The 19,425-nt window shown below is 40.5% G+C and overlaps 1 protein-coding gene across 1 annotated transcript in view; it reads right to left on the reverse strand.

Annotated features, from left to right (window-relative positions):
• neb (nebulin) overlaps window positions 1–17,785 on the reverse strand; it is a 62,055-nt gene extending 44,270 nt beyond the window's left edge. The window contains exons 1-32 of the mRNA XM_076264013.1: window positions 17,729–17,785; window positions 16,841–16,952; window positions 16,496–16,567; window positions 12,414–12,530; window positions 11,671–11,781; window positions 9,478–9,582; window positions 9,268–9,372; window positions 8,950–9,054; window positions 8,612–8,716; window positions 7,352–7,456; window positions 6,940–7,047; window positions 6,279–6,395; window positions 5,881–5,982; window positions 5,661–5,768; window positions 5,382–5,486; window positions 5,162–5,260; window positions 4,630–4,734; window positions 4,377–4,484; window positions 4,138–4,251; window positions 3,790–3,987; window positions 3,446–3,553; window positions 3,242–3,340; window positions 3,031–3,135; window positions 2,819–2,926; window positions 2,382–2,693; window positions 2,090–2,296; window positions 1,690–1,794; window positions 1,469–1,576; window positions 1,030–1,341; window positions 579–785; window positions 320–424; window positions 65–172 (exon numbers count right to left, since the gene is read on the reverse strand). Of these exons, the coding sequence (XP_076120128.1) occupies window positions 65–172; window positions 320–424; window positions 579–785; window positions 1,030–1,341; window positions 1,469–1,576; window positions 1,690–1,794; window positions 2,090–2,296; window positions 2,382–2,693; window positions 2,819–2,926; window positions 3,031–3,135; window positions 3,242–3,340; window positions 3,446–3,553; window positions 3,790–3,987; window positions 4,138–4,251; window positions 4,377–4,484; window positions 4,630–4,734; window positions 5,162–5,260; window positions 5,382–5,486; window positions 5,661–5,768; window positions 5,881–5,982; window positions 6,279–6,395; window positions 6,940–7,047; window positions 7,352–7,456; window positions 8,612–8,716; window positions 8,950–9,054; window positions 9,268–9,372; window positions 9,478–9,582; window positions 11,671–11,781; window positions 12,414–12,530; window positions 16,496–16,543 (3,849 nt within the window). The 5' untranslated portion in view covers window positions 16,544–16,567; window positions 16,841–16,952; window positions 17,729–17,785. The remainder of the gene's footprint in view (window positions 1–64; window positions 173–319; window positions 425–578; window positions 786–1,029; window positions 1,342–1,468; window positions 1,577–1,689; window positions 1,795–2,089; window positions 2,297–2,381; window positions 2,694–2,818; window positions 2,927–3,030; window positions 3,136–3,241; window positions 3,341–3,445; window positions 3,554–3,789; window positions 3,988–4,137; window positions 4,252–4,376; window positions 4,485–4,629; window positions 4,735–5,161; window positions 5,261–5,381; window positions 5,487–5,660; window positions 5,769–5,880; window positions 5,983–6,278; window positions 6,396–6,939; window positions 7,048–7,351; window positions 7,457–8,611; window positions 8,717–8,949; window positions 9,055–9,267; window positions 9,373–9,477; window positions 9,583–11,670; window positions 11,782–12,413; window positions 12,531–16,495; window positions 16,568–16,840; window positions 16,953–17,728) is intronic.
• Between the last annotated feature and the right edge of the window lie 1,640 nt (window positions 17,786–19,425).

Genomic DNA, 19,425 nt, shown 5'->3' on the forward strand with positions numbered 1-19,425 from the left:
AGGTTACTGTGAAAAGACTGTATCCCATCAGAAACGAACCCAGATCAATTGAAATTAAACTCACATCACTGGCAATGTGTCTTCCGTGCTTGGCAGCAACAACTGAAATTGCATCCTGTCTCAAGTCATAACCCTTGGCAATATCCTGAAGCCACTGTTTCTTGTAGTGTTGCTAAAAATCAAATAAACATCATTAATGCAGCGGTTAAAACTCAATAACTTGCGCAAAACATGTTTACAAGCAGATTTGCTATTAAAAGCTGTGGTGGAGATTGCACATGAGAAGGAGATGTAGGGATAATTGCCCAAGTTTACATACCTCACTCATTGTCTGTGCATTGAACTTGGCCTGCAGGAACTCTGGGCAGTCTGCAGGCAGGTTGTAAGTGTGCATGAACTTCTCACCTGAAGCTTTGTACGCAGCCTGAAATATACACATGGAGGGAAACCCATCACCACTTATGCCATCAGATTTATTCTATACTTCCAGGGTGAATTCATTCTTACAGTATGTGCATTACACATATTATGCGTCAAGTTCATTAAAGAATCTTTGCCTTGTGTTTAAAGACACTGACCTTGTCAAGAATCTTGGTGTTGGTCATTGCAAGGGCCATGTGCATGGCATCTGTCAGACTGGTAAACTTGAAGTTGCTGGGATGCTGGCGGTAGGAGTGTTCATCCAATGCTTTTTTTGCAGTCTTCGCCAACTCAACGTCTATAGAGCCAATTGGGACCCATCCGGCTCCCCTGAAGTTGTTGTTGTACTCAGACCTGTAGTTATTCTGTAAAGGTGAGGGTATATCAGGATCAGTTTTAGGCACTGCTTTTGTTGCCCCCTTAAAACTGAAATCAATATGGCATCACAATCTAATTTCATACATCTGCAGCAGCTGACGATTAGGGACTTTGAATCTCTATTGTGTAAATTGCTTCCACAAGATATTTTGTTTATGTCAACACTCAACAACCAGTGCACATCAACTGAGTTATTTCCGACCTTGAAACTGTGTCTTGTACATAACTTACATCACTTGATTGTACATTCATGGTACGGGCCAACTCCAGGTTCATAGCGTCTGGCAGGAGGGTGTACTGGTGGATAAGCTTCCTGTAGCCGGCATATGTCTGCTTAGCTGTAGCTTCTTTAGCGTGAGTCACGCTCATCATGTCCACAGGGGAGCTGTACTTCAACTTGGACTTGTGATAGTCCTTCTTGTAGTTTCTCTCGCTCTGCATCTTGGCCACATCCATGTAGTGGATCAGCAGAGGGTCGTCCTTAATGTTGCGGACACCAATGTGGTGGCCCTTTGCCTTGTTGTAAGCCAGCTTATACTTAAACTGTGAGAGAGTAGATGGTAGCAATCGTTATTTTCATAAGTGTACTATAATTTTGAGTTTTACAGGTAAATAGGAATTATTCCATGAATTGAATGCTCTAGACTAATTTACATGGTCTTGCACTTACATCACTGGCAATATTACTGCATGCCCTGGCAGCAATAATGGAAATGGCATCCTCTTTCACGTGATGTCCTTTCAGCAGATCCTTCTTATATTGGTATTTGTAGTAGGACTGAAATAAAAACCCAAAGCAGAATTTAAGAACAATGATATGGCCACGTTTGTATTGAAGGTGTATTGTATTGAATTCATTAGCTGTGGTTGTAACTGTTCATAGAAACTTACCTCACTGATACTGGCTGCGTTATACTTTGCCTGCAAGAGCACTGGGGTGTCAACTGGGAGGTTGTAAGTATGCATGAACTTCTCACCACTGGCTTTGTACACTCTCTGGGGGAAAGAAACACATAGACCATTGAACACTTTACAAAATGGAACAAAGTAAATAAGTATTTTGTTTGTCTTTGTCTGTCATCTTTACGGGAAATCCATACAGTACCATACACCACTTATATGCTTTCGAGTTCTCAAGCCAAAAGGTACTTGAACAGAGCTCTTATCCAAACAGTCAACAGTCAATATTATGTGTGTGTGTGTGTGTGTGTGTGTGTGTGTGTGTGTGTGTGTGTGTGTGTGTGTGTGTGTGTGTGTGTGTGTGTGTGTGTGTGTGTGTGTGCATGCTTACATCACTCAGCTGCAAGGCATTGAGCTTAGCCTGCTCATTGACTGGGGTTTCCAGGACAGAAGTGAACTTGATCGTGTCTGGGTGCTGTCTGTACTTTGCCTCATCCAGTGCGGCGGCAGCCATCTTGGCTTTCTCCACCGCCAGTGACCCAATAGGGACCCAGGGGGAGCCCTTGACTGAGCACTCATAATCCATTTTATAGTTGTACTGTGATTGAAAAAATATGTGTGTCAACACTTAAATTTATTTAAAATATTGGTTATTGGTAATGAATGACTATGAAATGACTCACATCACTGGCTATGGTACTCATGCTACGGGCCAGCTGCAGGTTCATAGCATCAGGCAGGAGGGTGTAGTGGTGGATAAGCTTCTTGTAGCCGGCATTGGTCTGCTTAGCTGTAGCTTCTTTGGCGTGCACCACACTCATCATGTCCACAGGGGAGCTGAACTTCACCTTGGACTTGTGATAGTCCTTCGTGTAGTTCTTGTCACTCTTCATCTTGGCCAGCTCCATGTAGTGCACCAGCAGAGGGTCGTCCTTAATGTTGCGGAAGCCGATGTGTTGGCCCTTCGCCTTGTTGTAAGCCTTTTTGTATTGGTACTGAGAGGGAACAAAACCAATTTCAAATGTGTGCTGATTCATTTGAATGTATATCATTTCTACCTTGCTAATACAGAATCGTGTGTGTGTGTGTGTGTGTGTGTGTGTGTGTGTGCGGTACTCACATCACTAGCTGCATGTCTAGCTGCTTTAGCAGCCTTGACAGGGATGGCATCAGGTTGCAAATCGTAGCCCTTCGCAATAGTCTCTTCCCAAGCCATCTTGTAGTAATTCTGAATGAAAAACAGAAATTCCAAATCAACAACAGTCAAGCGAGCACTGAAACACAAAGACGGCCTTCCTCCAAAGCATGAGGAGCCTGTGAGCTCTAGCCTACCTTGCTGATGTTGTAAGCATTACATTTGGCTTGAAGGAACTCTGGAATATCAGGAGGCAAGGAGTACTTCTGATGAACCTCCTCAAGACCTTTTTTGTAGTGAAGCTATAAGGAAAAGCGCATTGTATATTCACAGAGACTACTGCACAAGAGAAAGAAAATGTTTTAGAAAGAGAGGTAAGTCATGATTGTGAATGTGGGAAGAACTTACATCACTCCTCAACATCTGGTTGACTTTGGACTGCAACATGATCGGATGGTCATCGATGGCAGTGAATGGAATGGTATCTGGGTGCTGCCTATACTTTTTCTTTGATCAAAAAACATGAGAGACAAAAACAACATACTGATCTGTCAAAATCAAATACACAATACACTGTCACATAATTGTTCAGACATTAAAACTACATCTTACCTCATTAAGGATCTCACCGGCCTTCTTACATTTTTCAACTTCCATCGACCCAAAGGGAACCCAAGGAGTACCTTTGACCATGTTGTTGTAGTCAGACTTATATTCATTCTGGAGTTGAAAGATTAGTTTGTGGTCATTCAAAAACAGTGTACAACAGTGGTTGGGTTTTTCTGCCATATTATGGAATATATCATGACTTGAATGAATTGGTGAATAAATGAAAATTACTCATAGCATGTACAAAAGGAGACACTAGTAGCAAATGTAGTATTTAATTGGTATTTAGTATGTAATGTATTTTTTAAAACTTCGGTGAGGGCAAGTCAGGTTAGAAAATTCCTTACATCACTCTGGATGAAATTGCCTTGCTTGGCCAACTCCAGTGACATACTATTGTAGGGCAGGAGGTAATTAGTGGGGATCTTTTTGTAGCCAGCCATGCTTGCAATAGCCTGGGACTTCTTAGCCAGTGTGACCAGCATCATGTCCAGAGGGGCGTGGTACTTGGTCTTCAACTTTTCATAGTCTTTCTTGTATTCACGCTGTGAAGACATTTAAGAAAATGCTGATTTTATTGGCCGCTCATTGAGGTTACATATGTAGGCTATGCGTAATACACATAAAATAGATTTGCAATCCGACCACGCTGATTTGTTCATTCCTGACCTAAAGGTGATTAAACTGCAACTTACTCCACTCTGAATTTTGGCCACATGCATAGAGTGCAGCATCTTGGGATCGTCGTTGATGCTGAGGGCACCAATCATGTGTCCTTTATTCTTCTCATATTCCTTCTTGTACTTAAACTGGAATAAACACAACCCGCAAAAAATGTCATCAACTACAAACCAAGGACAAGTTCAGTGCAGACCACTCAGACAGAACAAAATTCATTTCACTTAAATTGTGTACTGTAGGTCAGAATACTTACATCGCTGGCAATATTTGTATGGGCACGGGCAGCGAGAATTGAAATGGCGTCCCCTTTCACCTCGAATTTCTTTGCTTTTGTTTTCTCCCAGTCATACTTGTAACAAGTCTGAAAATCATGGAGTGCATGTTTATTGCATATGTATATAGTGAAAACATGATGTGCGTTTTCACACAGAGAGTTAAGAGGAGTGCATATGCAGTAGGGGCCTACATTAAACACAATGATGTTACTGTGAAGTACCCATACTTACATCACTGAGGTTATAGGCGTTGACTCTTGACTGAATAAAGAAGGGGTAATCTGGAGGTACGTAGCATTTGAACTTTGTCTCTTCATACTTTGCTTTATAATTGAGCTGTAGGAAACAACACAGAGGAGAGATGGTGAAGCAGTGTGATACCAATGAGCTTCACTAGGTGGCAGTGCTGCCCAGGAAACGATATACGATACATTCTGTAACAAAGCATCTTTGCTTGACTAACTGGCCCTTCCCTTGGTGTATTTTTGGACCATCTGCGAAGACGTTACCAAAAATAAAAAAGCTGCTTGCACTGGTTTCCATAGCATCCAGAGCAAGACAGCTGGGCCATGAATGAATGTTGCTGGATGTGGGAGAGACATCCTAGATGAAAGAGCACTAATGCCATGGCAACCATTTTGAGTGCTTCTCTGTGATCATCATTCATCATCATCATTATTCTACTACTCTCTCACTGCCAGGTTTGAATATATGTTTCAGTGTATGCAAAGGGTAAATGAAAAAGTACATATAGGATACATACGTCACTTAGCTGCTTGGCGTTAATTCCAGCTTGCACCATGACAGGCGAGTCTGTCACTTGAGTGAATTTAACTGTGTCTGGATGCTGGCGATATTGTTTCTGAAAAAGGCAACCACACAGAAATAAAACTGCAGTTATACAACATCTACTGCAGGATTTTTCTCATTATTTCTATACATAATGTATATAATATCTATACAGTATATATATGTCAACTTACATCTTTGCACACTCCAACCCTCTTTATGGCTTCATACTCTGGCGTGACGGTTTGAGGGAAGTAACATCTTGTCTTTATGTCCTCATAATCTGCTTTATAATTTGTCTGGAAAAGGGAGAATATATTGACAATATTTCCCTCTGAACATGAACTGATGATGTAATTGAAAAAACTCATTAAATTTTGACTCCTATGAGGAGAGGGAGGTTACAGATGAACAGACCAACAGATAGACAGAGAGACACTTTATTGATCCTAAGGGAAATTTAGAAAACTCACACTGCTCTTAATTTCTTCCATCTTCTGACAGTGCAGCATGTATATGTCCTCATAGCTGCCGATGTAATGACCTTTCACCTCATTTTCATACTTCGTTTTATAGTGCGCCTGAAGAGAAGAGTGAATGGATTGCACTTATGTAAAATGCCCATTTAAAAAAGAAATGTCCGTTTTTCATCTCAGGGAAGACAACAGTAATCCACCAAACTTCCCCACTCACGTCAGTAAACTGCTTGAGAACATTATCCATCTTGAACTTGGGCGTGTCACAGTAGTTGATGCTGGATCCCCGTGATTTCTCATAGCTGGCTTTATAAACTTTCTAAACAAGAGAGAGACAGCAAAAAGCATTCAGCTTCAATTAGTTATTATCATTGTGCATGTAGAGATCTGAATTCAATGGAAGGAATTAAATTGATCAATTTATTTCGTTTTGTTTACTATCTTGCAATTTGTACTGATGTTTACATTTGCATTTCTCCATTTGGTGTCTCAGTGAACATTTGTGGTTTATATGTTCAAAAGTAATTATCATTTCACATTTATAGTTTGGGATTTTCATATGAACTTAAAAACCAAGAACACAATGGTAACATCGATGGAGGAGTGACCACATACATCACTGAGGATTGTTCCAGCATATCTCAGCTGGGTGAGCAGGGGATTGTCTGTTGCGGGGAGAACGTTGTAGCCAGCCACTGCTTTGGTCTTTTCGTATTCCTTCTTGTATTTGACCTATAAATAGAATGTCAAGCACCAGTTTAGTAAGGGGCCATGAACATGCAGTGATTCACTGGTATACCACAAATGTCAATGTCACTTTCAAATATTCATTCCAAAAGATTCCAAACGCTGTTATCTAATGCTGTTGATGTTACATTTTTGCATTTTGCATTGCATCTGAAAGCCTCTTTGATGCATGGCTCATATTTTGGCTAGACAATTAATCCTGGTTGCCCTTTTGAGTTCTACCAGCAGAAGCTGATGTAAATGAAGGCTCCTGTCTCAGGTGGGCATGACCTACCACAGTTCTCTCTGAGCTGCTCAAGGCTGTTGCCTTTCAGTATGTGCCCACTGGTGTGACTAGAATGTTGTAGAATGAATGTTCTAAAAAATATTTGGAATATTCCATGGAATTGCAGAATCTTTATGTTTTTGGTTCTGGTCACTTTAGTGATGAGAAAAGTGATAAGGACGAAACAGGAGGACGGGAATAAAACAACAAAGTATGTGTACACCTGGAGACATAGTAGGGATAAAAAAAGACTAAAACACAAACCGAGCTTGCAGCGTTACCAGCCTTCTTGCGAGCGGTGTATTCTGGCGTGTCTGTTTGCATGAAGTAGATTTGGTCTTTTATGTCCTCAAACGCTTGCGTGTATTTTTTCTGTAGTTGAAAGATAATACAAGCATATGGATCAGTAAAGAATCAGTAAAGAATTCATACAGTTGTATACAGTAATGTCCTGTGTATTAGCCACAGAACAGTGTTTTATGCAAGTTAAAAAAAACAAACCCATATTAATACCATATTACAGTAACTGCCTCTGTGTATTAACCTCACAGCTGAAGAAATTTTGCAAAATCGATGTATAAACTTCGGCTAATAGTTGGGAAATTACGTTAACAAAACATGTAATGTCAGTTATCAGTAATAGTGTTGATATCACTGTACATTTCCATGGACTTACGGAGCTAAGGTTGTCCATGGCCTGTCTTGCGATGGCAACGTCAAAGTAAGGTGTCTCACACCACTGGCCCTTGACATTCTTGTTGTAATCTTCACGATATTTGAGCTGTAAAGATAGATTTTATTAATTATTAGTCAGAGAGTGCATTTAGAATAAAAAATAATATTTTATATTTCATTGTAATCAAAACTCATAATCATATTAATTTACTTTATTACACTGTATGGGAGAAACTACACTGTATGGTTCTTACTCATTTACAAGTGCTTTTTGCACCCAATGGGTGAAACAGCTATGGGTGGAATTCAGTACAGTGACACAGACATAAGGGTTTTTCCGCTGTCATGTTCCCTGGCCTGAGGCCCTTTGTTGTCCTTTACTTAGCACAGTCTGGACAAATATGTGACTCCCTATTAATATCGGGTAGCAGGTGGGAGATATCCCGGTCTCTCTCTCAGAGACTGCAGAGCCAATGGCTTGCTGATGGCCTCATCTGGCTGGGAGTGACAGTTGAGCCAACAGGACTTACACACACTCCCACCATCCCGCTTGCTGGGGGATGGCTCAAAACTGTTACTGGCAGCGGCCTTTACTCACAGTAGTATCTTACATTCCATTTTATTTTGTTTTGCATTAAGCTATTCATGTATGATATAAATACGTAAGACTTGAGAAAGGCCATAGGCCGAAACGTTGTTTGTATTAAACTACTGGCATATGAGCTGCTAGAGTGTGCGGTCTCCCTTTGTTCATCACATAAATATGTATATAGTCATATATTATTGTTCTTAAATGCTGTCATAGATTATTCAGTTCACTGTAGGGAATCATGCTTAAAACTGAGGATTTCTGCTGTGGCTGGACAATGCTTATTAGGATAAAATCGATAAAGGCCTATAAAGTGGCCCTTTTCAGTAAGGTGAAAGTCTAAAAGTGTTTAATTGTAGCTGTAGTTCTGGTCTTGTCCACAGAATGTACACCACAGAGAACTTGGCACGCCCAGGTACAAATAATTTAGTTCACAAGCAAAGATCTGATGCAGATATACACTACCAGTCAACTTTTGACTGGTAGTCTATATAAAAAATATAATGTATAACACATGAAATTATAACATAAATAGTATGAAATTATAGATGTCCCAAGATGTCCCATTTTCTAAAACAAACTGCACTGGCATGTCTAAAAATGCCACACCAGGCCCAGGAATAGCATATGCATACTAGGCCCAGGAGAACTGTAGTCGATGGGGGTACTCACATCACTGCGCTGGGTGAAGACTTTCTTGGCCAGCTCCACATCCGGAGGTAGAGCCAAGGATGTATACTTGGCCTTGCGCTCATCATGACCCTTCTTGTACTTGATCTGCAGGGAAAAGGACATGAGGAGTTTAATTGGTTACTTGAAACCACCTGAGGGAAACATCTGAGGGATTTCAAAGACAGTATACTTATCAAGAACACATGTAGGAAAAATCTGTAGAGTATAAAGAGAATCTATTTTTTACATGATGCTGTAATTGGAAAGTCAATGTATGGGTCTCATCACATTTAAACTTAAATGAAATACTGTAGCACTTGGCAAAATGGCCGACTTACATCACTGAGGACCTCCTGGGCTTTGGCAACCCTGCGAAGTTCAGGGCTGTCACTATAAGGATAATACATGGTCTTATCCTCATCCCAGGCCTCAGTGTACAGTTTCTGGAAAGCAAATACAGGACCAGTCAAACCTCAGAGTATACAGAAGTCACAGTACACATAAGGATAATAATGATATATTAAGGATATTAAAGAATATCTGTAATATATTCTACTATCTGGTGCCCCCATTTCTATGGACTTTATCTATAGACCTTATGAATATGTGTGCATAGTAGATGATAACACCCTTTCCTTCGGATGATCTGCACCCACCTTGCTGTAGTTTGCTGCATTCTTCACAGCCAGTACAAGCTCTGGAGCATCAGGTGGCAGCAGATAGCGGTCTTTTGTCTCGTCCCACTTTTGCCTGTAAAGAACCTGTAGTGATAAAATATGGGACATTTTCATGTTTTATCAGTGGAAAGCATTATTTTGGAGGGTTTCTCAAGTTGAAACCATTTTTCACAGTGAATGAACACTTACTTTGCTGATCAGGTCAGTTACATGCTTCACATGGGCAATCTCACGAGCCTCGCCATCATAGTTGCACAGGGTCCTAGCCTTCGAACCCTCCATGCGGTATTTGACCTGGAAGTCAAAGATAGGGTAGACTGAGTACAGTTGAGACATGTGTACAGTTGAGACACCTTAAATATCTTGCTTACACAGCAAGCCCAAGTTGTGATTTTTGCTATGCACATGCGTATTAGTGCCCTCTTTGATCATGGACAATTTGAACGACACAAGTATCTCCCATCCAAGGATATCGGCAAATGTTTGTTTTCCAAAAGTAAGAATTTCACTTCATCATGCACCTTCGACAATGAATAGCTCATTACACTTATGTTACTGTTAAACGTAACTGGTATCATTACAAACATTATTCTGTGTTCTAAAAACTGGCACATTTTATGGCATTGTGTCATGTAAGGTTGTTGCAAAATCTAGAGAAATGTGTGAGGTGGTCAGCGGGGGACAGTTGAGACACACATTGGATTGTGTTATTACTTGAACATTCCATTTGTAGGCTACTGTTAACGCTAATTGAAATGAAATGAATGAATTTGAACTACAAACCTTGCAATTGCTATGTTTTTATTTATTCAACTTTCCAACGAACGGTTAGTTAACTATACATCATTAAAAATGGGTGTCTCAACTGTACCAGGTAGGTGTCTCAACTGTACTCTATAGGGTACAGTTGAGACACAGTCAAGACAAAAATGCACCTTATGTTTATGAGCTAATTGTGGAAAATATAAACTACTTATGGGTATTATTGATTGATAATATTTTAGTCTATACAAGGAAATTGCATGTGGAATGTCGTGTGGAAAATCACTTTTCAGTGGGCTATTTATTTTTTGTTTGATTTTGTGTGGGCAAAAAGTGTCTCAACTGTACTCAGTCTACCTAATATAAGTGGTAGTCCTAATCCAGACCTACCTGTAAATAGCCCTAGCAAAGCAAAGGTGGGTTAAATTAATTTTGGAGAATGGGATATGGTTTTATGGCATATGCCAAATAATGAAAATTGAGAGCATGGTGGGATTATTTTTTCAACCATACATATTACCTTTTCATTTATTCATTTAGCAGATGCTTTTATCCAAAGAGATTTACAACAAGAGGAATAACATTTAAGATACAGTGCAGAGGAGACCTTAGCTAGGAATTACTACTGCATTAGTCAATTACTAGAGGAGTGCAAACATTGGCATTGGTGTTGGGCAAGTTACTTCAAAAGCGTAATGCATTATTATTACTTGTTACTGTCATCTCAAAGTAATTTGTTACATTACAATATTATTGTCTTTGAATTGTAAGGCATTACACTACGTTTACATTACTTTCACCAAAATAACAGGAAATATGGATTTGGTGTTCTCAATAGATCTTCATGTGTTCAATGCAGCTCATTACAACGCAGGAGGTGATGTGGTATGGCATAATGACTGACCTAAGCTTAAGGCTAACAAAAGAACAATATAATGCTTGCAGTTATGGCTCATGGGACAATGTAGGCCCAAAGGTCACTCACAACTCAATATAGTAAAATATAGCCATAGTGAAATTGTATGTTGACTTTAAATGGTTCTCATCATTGCTGGTTGCCTTTCCTTCCACTTACAGTGGTGTAGACTTAATGCAAATAGTTTGAGAATAATGGCTACGATCTTTGTCTGTAAAAGCAACATTTTAGTTATTCTCACTGCTTGAAATGAGAAGTATAGCCTAACCATGTTAGATCTGTTGCATGAATGGCAGAGATAACTCAAATTCCCTTTCTACAGTCATCTAAACAAGGCAATCAAATTCCAGGACCAGCATAGATGACTTTTTTTAATTCTTGGATAATCTTCTCTGGTGCCAATTGAGCATTTCTCAATTCTGGATTAAAAAGCAAAGTAACTTCAGTTACTGAGAATTGTACCGAGTAAAATATTACTGAAATTGTATTGGTAATCCCTTACATTACTGCATTACCGCAAAAAGCAATGCATTACTTTAATTACATTACTTTTTTAATGCATTACTCCCAACACTGATTATAAGTAGGCCTGCTAGTCAAAGTGTGGTAGGAGGAAGAAGTGTAGAAGAAGGAGGTAGAGGAGGGAAGAGAGGGAAGTGCATGGTAAGTGCTGTATACGGATGAATGCTTCCTCCATACAGTACCTCGCTGAGCTGCTCCTGAGCCTTCTTAATGCGAATCAGCTCAGGAGTGTCACTGGAGATAGCATAAGGCAGACCCTTCACATTCTTCTCATAGGCTTCACGGTACTTGTTCTGGAAATAAGATTTGCATCACAGTCAAACACATTTATTGAGTAGATACTGTTGCTTAGAGTGATTTGCAGTCCAAGAAAGGTTTTTTTATATTTAGAATTACATGACCTTAGCATTGCTAGCCATGTTAGCATCATGCTAAGAGCACTAGAGCTTTCTGAACCCAGATCTCAGTCGGCATTTGACCCTATATACAGTATGTGGTAGGGATGTTGCAGCCTGTGCTACCCTTCCCCCCGTATAGGCCTACACAAGATTTTTTTTTTTTGTTTAAAAGGGCTGCTCACACCAGGAACTGTAAAGATATCAAACTATAACGTTAATGCTATAGATATAACTACAACAATATTGACCAACAATAAGGAAAGTCTCTCCTCGTGTTGATAAATGTGATGTCTAAAATTAGATGGATTATGATTGTCTGTCAGCTTCTTATAATTCTCAAAATCGCTCTGAAAGTCAATATTGTTGATGTAATTTTCGTTATAATTAATGTATGGACGTTGTCATTCATATTAGATAGAGCGATACTTTCTAAAACTTTTTTTGCTGTTGGTATAGTTGTCGTTCCCTGGTGTGAACGGCCACTAAATAAGGGCTTTCAGGGGCAGGTAGTAGGATGGATGGCTTACATGACTGTACTGATCCAGCATCTTCTGGCTGTGGGCCAGGTAAGGGGTCATGAATTTGGAGGTGTCCACCTTGACCTTCTTCCTGACCTTGCGGGTGGGCAGGCCACCGGCTCCCGTCTAAGAGGCAGAATTCAGAATTCAGGTCCAGTAACAGTGATAGATGAGGCAATATGTCCTTGTAAACAGATAACATGCCACAATGGAACATACAGGTGGAATGAAGATATTTACTTGCCAGCAATGATGTAACACTTGTAATGAATCAATCAATGCACTGTAATCAGTTTTATCATTCAATGTATAATTCACTTTTTTCTGATCAAGTCTTTCTACATCATATGAATATCACTAAGTTGTTTGAATGAGCATTACAAGGTTTACCTAGCTCTGAGAACTGTTAGAGAATCGTATCTTACCTTGCAAGTCAAAGTTGATCAGAACCCATAAACCCATTAAAAATACTTTTACTCACAAAAACATCCATACTAATGGAATGGAATTCATCAGTTGTTTAAAAAAGTGTTTGCCAACAGTATCAAGTCATCAAGACAAAGAAAGTAGGGCAACAAAAGGGACAGACTATCCATAAAGCACATATCTGATCAATGGACCATGAGAGAGCAAGAGTTCCCATGCACTGTTTTAGAGGGACGATATGCATGCAAACATGAACAAATCTCAGCCAATATTAGGATCGAAGCTCTTGATAACTAACAAATCATACTTATCTTAAATCTTTCATAATTCTATAACAGTTGGTTATGTTCTGATTACTATAGCAACCTCCTTTTTGTTGGAGGTTGGGATTTGAAATACTCCAAAATCAGTTGTCTGTAAAGTGTTAGATGAGCAAGGCAAACTAATCTGAAAACAAGCCACTGAAAATCAGACAGTTTATTAATCTGTCAATTAAAGGCAGCAGGCAGGTGGTGTTCATTCAGGAAGCATCGGGGCATAGTTTCATCGTAGCTGTCCTGCGGCTTTAACTCATTTACCTGAGCCCCAGAGACCATGGTCTGCTGTGTAACCTGCTGTGTACCCTGCTGAGTACTCGTCGTTGTCACCTCTTCCTCCTCCTCCTCATACTATAAATATAGGACAAACTCGGCGGTTTCATGAAAGGATCACAAAAACTTTAGAGATAAACTGCATGGTGGTTTTTCCAGCTCTGAGAGGCTATAAATTACCCCAAATCTTAACTTAAGAGAAGTTTCTCTACAAACCTATACTCAAGCAATGTTCCGTTTGCCAAAAACATCTTTCAGCCCAAATGACTACATACTGTACTTCATACTCCTTAATACTATGTGAAATGTAATCAGTGGCGATTTTAGCGGTGACACCATTCCTCTATTCCAGAGAGGGAACAGGAGTCTATAATAGACCTCCCGTGTCGAGTTTGACTGACATAGCCTTCTGAACCGCCACTGCCCAGAACATCTAAGTACCCATATGACCTCACCGCTATTCTTATTTACTGTTAAACCCATTGTTGTGATGGTAAATAGAAACTAGCGGTCAGGACAATACTCTTGACACTACTGGTTCTTTTAGTTCAGCAAGATATCTGAAGTGATATTAGAGCTGGGTAAATCCAATACATTTATAAAACATACATTTCTTCTAGATCCTGGTCATAATTCCAATGAAATACACCATACAGTATAAGAAAACTCCATTTTTAAAGCTATTTTCTAAAAATAGCTAGTCAGAAAAATGTCCCTCTAATGACCTCTGGCCGATCTGTTTCACCGCAACAATTATTTCCAACTGCTGCTGAGACCCTAACACTGGCTCAGTGGATCACACCAACGTGATTGGCGACCAACGTGACTAAACATCCTCCAGAATAGGCTGCTTCACAAAGCCCCATCACAAGGCCACTTCAGAACCTTCTATAATGTTCTACTGAAGACCTGACATAATCAAATCAAGCTATCAGAGCTGGAAAAACAAAGCCCAACAGCATACTCTCAGCTACAGTTGTATGTAGCTTCATCATGATGACCTATGGAAATGCAAGGAGTCACACAGGACACTTCTGAAATCCTCTATCCCTGTCTGTTGGCAATGTCTACTGCACTGTCTATTGCTGTGAAACAGAAATATTAAGATGTGTGCAGAAAAAGTGATATGACTGGTTATAAAATACATTGAATATCTCTTCCTCCTTCAACATCTCCACTGTACTCTGCAGGTGGCTTCTCCATGCTTCCTCCCCCCTTAACACATTCTCTGTGCGTGACGTTAATGGTTACAGAGCTACTGGAGTGTGATTTACAGCACGACTCGTCTCATTTGCCTCCCTGCGAGTCTGCCGTAGATGTCCACTTCTATATTTGTATCTACTGCCAGCACTATCCCCCAGTCAAGCCCTGGCCCGCGAGAGCTGTTTTTCCCTTATCGGGGGAATGGATTTTCTTGGGGAAAAAATAATAAAATCATTCAGGAAAAAATAAAAGAGGCAAAGTGGAAATATAGGACCACCTGATATTCTGTAAAGAATGTCTATCTTCTGATGACAAGAAATATCTGGTATCTGACATATGCGAGAAAACTCGCAAAAAGAAAATCAGTGTGTCCTGGTATCCTCCTTCACATTCCATACATCCAATTGACTATTTTGAGAACAATAGATCCTTGTGCTGATCATAAGTGTAGATGAAAGTAATAGTGAAACCAGAGCGTATGCAGCTTGAAAGTGTTTTTCCCCTGTAAAGATTTCCGTCTTTGATTTAAAACAAGACGGTAAATCTCGTACACCATTTCCCAGCTGATATGTTAAAGGAGAGTCCAATATGGCCACTGTTCAAATTAATATTTATAAGGTTTAAGTTGAGTATAGTGTACATTCTATATACTTCCAATTTGTATTCCCCTTTAAGATATCTCGACCAGGAAATAGTCAACCTATACAAGGCCTCCTTTAATCCTGTTTCTCCAGGAAACAGACATTAAAGTATGAGCCTTCTGTTTTCACTCTTCCATTGAACACCCAGACAAACACATTGTGAATAAACACAAGAACACATTTGCATTTGCACAATAGCAGTTAGCTGAGTAGAAATCCTTAAAGCCTGGAGCTTTTCAAACTATGAAACATTTCAATACAAAATGCCAATTTCCAGAGAAGTGTTCTAATTTCTTAATGGTGCTTTGCACAGCAGGTACCAGTTCACTTCAATATGGTGTCTGTTTTGTTTACAAATACTGGTCCTGAACAATAAGCACAGCCCATTCAAAACCAAATTTAACACAATTTCACCTTAGTCAATTATGTCAGCTCCAAATATAGCTTTAAGGAGATCTTCCTCTCCCTGCCACAAGGGGCATTGCATGTGAACAGAATGTAATCTCACTGTTAGTATAAATGGTCCATGATGAACAAGATATGTTCATGAGAATATCATAGCTAACAGTGGGTACTTCCATTCAAGCAAACATCATAATTGACAATAATTGTCCATGTATGAATACTTACTAACAGCATAGTTGAAATGTGAATATAAATGGCATGTTTGGTTGTATGTGGCCTTGTAATAAACCAGGATAATCAGATTTGTTACATACATATCATAAGGAATTACACTGGTGATGTGGTGTACATGTATTACACTTGACTTTCTGTTTTTATGAAGGTACTTGGTTCCAGTAGCTATACAAATACATTTTCAGACTTCTTGCAAAAGGTCTTATTTTGTTAAGAATATATAGAAGTAAGACTTAAGTGAAGGTTTTATTGAGGGGGTAATTTACTACAGTATGTCCTAAGGTAGGTGGTAGGGTCCCTGTAACTCCAGGGAGGAGGCTGGGGTGAAATGACACCCAGCTGTACTTGCAGATGGCTCACTGCTGACACCGAACTGCTGACTGAGTCAGTATCATAGCTAACTATTCATAGATCTTCACCACTGGACCTCAAGTCTACAGGAATCTGAGGATGTATCCAATTAAGTCACTATAGTGGTCCAGAAAAGCTGAAAGTGAATGAGGTGCATTTTGCTTCCTGTGAGACAACGGTCATTCACTTGGTTGTGTTATTAACACATTTATAGGGTGTGGTGAAACTCCATTGATCTTACCTCCACAATCTCCTCCTCGAACTCCTCCTCAATTTCTTCAGTCTCCATAATGATCAAACGTTAAGAGGGTCTCTGCAGAGGGGCAGACGGAAGTCAGACACTCTGCCAAAGCCAACAGGCCTGCTAAGTTATACTCACAAAATATAGCTCAGTAATGATATCAACTGCTCATACTGTAAGCTTAGTATGATGACAAGGAATTCTGTTGGTCGCAAGCAAGACAGTAGATGCATTCAAGATTAAGTCTAGAGGCTAATCAAGCTTCTTGTTTTTCTTTTTTTCCCCCCCAATTGAACACAGGTAACGTGCAAAACATAAGAGACTCAATTAACATGCTACACATACCGCTTCAGAGAGATCTGACAGAGTTTTCAGCAACCTTGCAGTAAGGAAGCTTCTCAATGTCCATCCACAAGAGCCAAAAACTGATATTCCACTTAATTGTGTTGCTGCAAACCTGGACAGAGACAGAGACGCGTCATAAAATGCTGTCACACTTTTCTGAAACCTCTAAGCTTGGCGACAATAACAAAACAAAACAAAAAAAAGGCTATGAGGATAAGCTCTCTGCTGCAGGCCTCTGTTAGAAGGTTGACACCCAAGATGCCCCAAAGTGCTACGCCTCCTGGCTGAAGGACCGCGACAGCTGCCCAAAGCGCTCCAGCTATTCGTCATGTAAGCTAATGCTGTGGCCTCATTGGCTGTCTTTGTTTAGCTAGCAGGAGAAGCAATGCCTTCTGAGGCTAGAGGTTAAATATAGGACTGCAAACTGACTACCCTTTTTTAGCACTTGACAAGACATTACAATTTAAAAAATGTATACATTTATCTTTGTTTTCTTTCCAAAAAGAAATAAAAGGGGAAAAGAGAACCAAGAAGAGGCCAGGTGGTTGAGTTGAGTCCTGCCCCCAGTGGAAAGTGGAAAGGATGTGTGGGGTGTCCAAATCTAATCTCAATCACAGAGCTCCTGACTTGGTTTGGAATCTGTATTGATTGGAAATGCGTCTGTTATGGAGTCTCTCCACAGGATGATCACCAAGACAGCATCAGACCCAAGCCTTAATCCACTTCATCCACTGGTCCAGTTAGTGAGAAGAAAAACAATCCCAAGTAGAGGCTATGCAAAAGTTGCGAATGATGACAATGTGGGCGAGCTCACCACTAAGCCTCTCTCCTTTGGTTTTTGCTGCTTTTGGTTCTACTGTGATTTTTTTTAGGTCTCGAGCTGCTTACCGGTTACTGTATGAACGATTCCCCAGACTCCAGAGCCTCCCCAACTCTTCCCTCCTGAGAAACTCAGAGCAGACAGCTCACAGCTGCACCAGAGACCTGGTTATCATGTGCCTCTACCAGCCAATCACAGACCTCAGCTCTCAGGTTTCAAAAGCTAAATTTACCTAAGCGATCCCATCAGAAAAGACCACCTGTTCAGCCAATCTGTTATGATTCAACTATGAGGAGAGCCCTGAGAAAAATAAATGAGTGGTTGACATAGAGGTGTTGTGATGCTGTGGGGGGAAGGAGCCAGTAGATGATTAGCTGCTATTGAGGCAGGTGATCTGTGAAGTTTGAGCTTAAGGGAAAGGTTGGACTTGACCAGGACAAACGCTCTGGAGGCCAGAGTCTTTGAGGTCATCTGGCAAATACCCTGTGCCAATGACTGCAGCTCCACAGGAAACCAGGTCAAAGCCAGAGCACCGTTTAAGACAATGACCTGTCCAAAGAATAAACAACCTGAGCTAAATGTGAAAGTTTTAGATCAATTTCATGTTCCTTTCAAGGACCATATGGATCAAAATCAATGGATTCACACATTAACACAGTAGCCTTGTCTTTATTTCTGGTGTAGGTCAAAGTTAGGTCAGAGTCTAGAAGAATTGGTCCTTGTCACTGATGAGCAGCAGTCCTCTTGTTTTCATGGCCACACACTGATGATCATGGCTTGACTCATACCTGAAAATTAAAGGCTAAGGTGCTAACCTTGTCCAGTGACCTTAATATGCAGGAGCAGACAGCAGCTGTCTTAGCATTGCTGCCTTCTCATTCCCCCGGCCTGTACGTCCCATAATGAGTACAGTATTAAAACTATTCCGGGTGATTCAAAAATACTGCAGCAAGGGCCTATTTTTAAGCGCGCCGTGCACCCAGTGGCACGAATGTCGGGATGATACGACTTTTAGATCACTCTAGGATCAGCATGCTTGATATTATGCAGCCAACTCATGCTTCCTCTCCGCTAGGCCTGAGGTGACAGTATGAAAGAGGCAGCACTGGCATTTTTCTCCGTGAACCCCCACCTCTGCCCCCCACACACGTATCGCGTACCTCCCTCTGGAGCCTCGTCCTCCCCAGCGTCTGCAGTATTCCGCTCATGCTCCACAGCGGAGCGCGGCCGCCTGAGTGACAGGTGCAGCTGCACCTCTCTGAGAGGGTCAGGGAGCCAGAACCTCAACTCACACCTCCTCCTCCTCCCTCTTCTCCTCTGGCTCGCTCTGCGTCGGAGAAAGCCGTAGCATCAGCACTCTCAAATCTGAGATGGATGGGAGGGAGCAACGCTTTCAGTTAAAACTTCATGTGATGTTGTCCAACCACAATTCTTTGTCTCTGGCATGGAGAAAAAAGGTTATTACATTATGAATGCTAATGCAACATGGCTTGTGTAGGCCATTGAAATACAAAAATGCATATTGAGAGCTACCTAAACTAAATATTCAGGTCTTGGTGTTTGATGATACATTCATCTGCAGTGTCCCACCGGCGGGGCGGTTACCCCCCTCCCCCACCAACATTCTAAATCATTTTTATACATCAGATTGTTATGTAGCATAGTCATATTATACATCATTTGAAAGCTTGGGCTCTTGGGAATCAATACAATCTGTTTCAAAATCTGTTTTACATCTGTAAAATATGTGTATTGCTTTACATTG

This window comes from Alosa pseudoharengus, unplaced genomic scaffold (assembly GCF_046254945.1).
Source record: "Alosa pseudoharengus isolate Yale_2024_CS ecotype anadromous, Long Island Sound unplaced genomic scaffold, YU_APseudo_1.1 YU_APseudo_1.1_scf_3, whole genome shotgun sequence".
In the NCBI taxonomy this organism is placed as follows: domain Eukaryota; kingdom Metazoa; phylum Chordata; class Actinopteri; order Clupeiformes; family Clupeidae; genus Alosa; species Alosa pseudoharengus.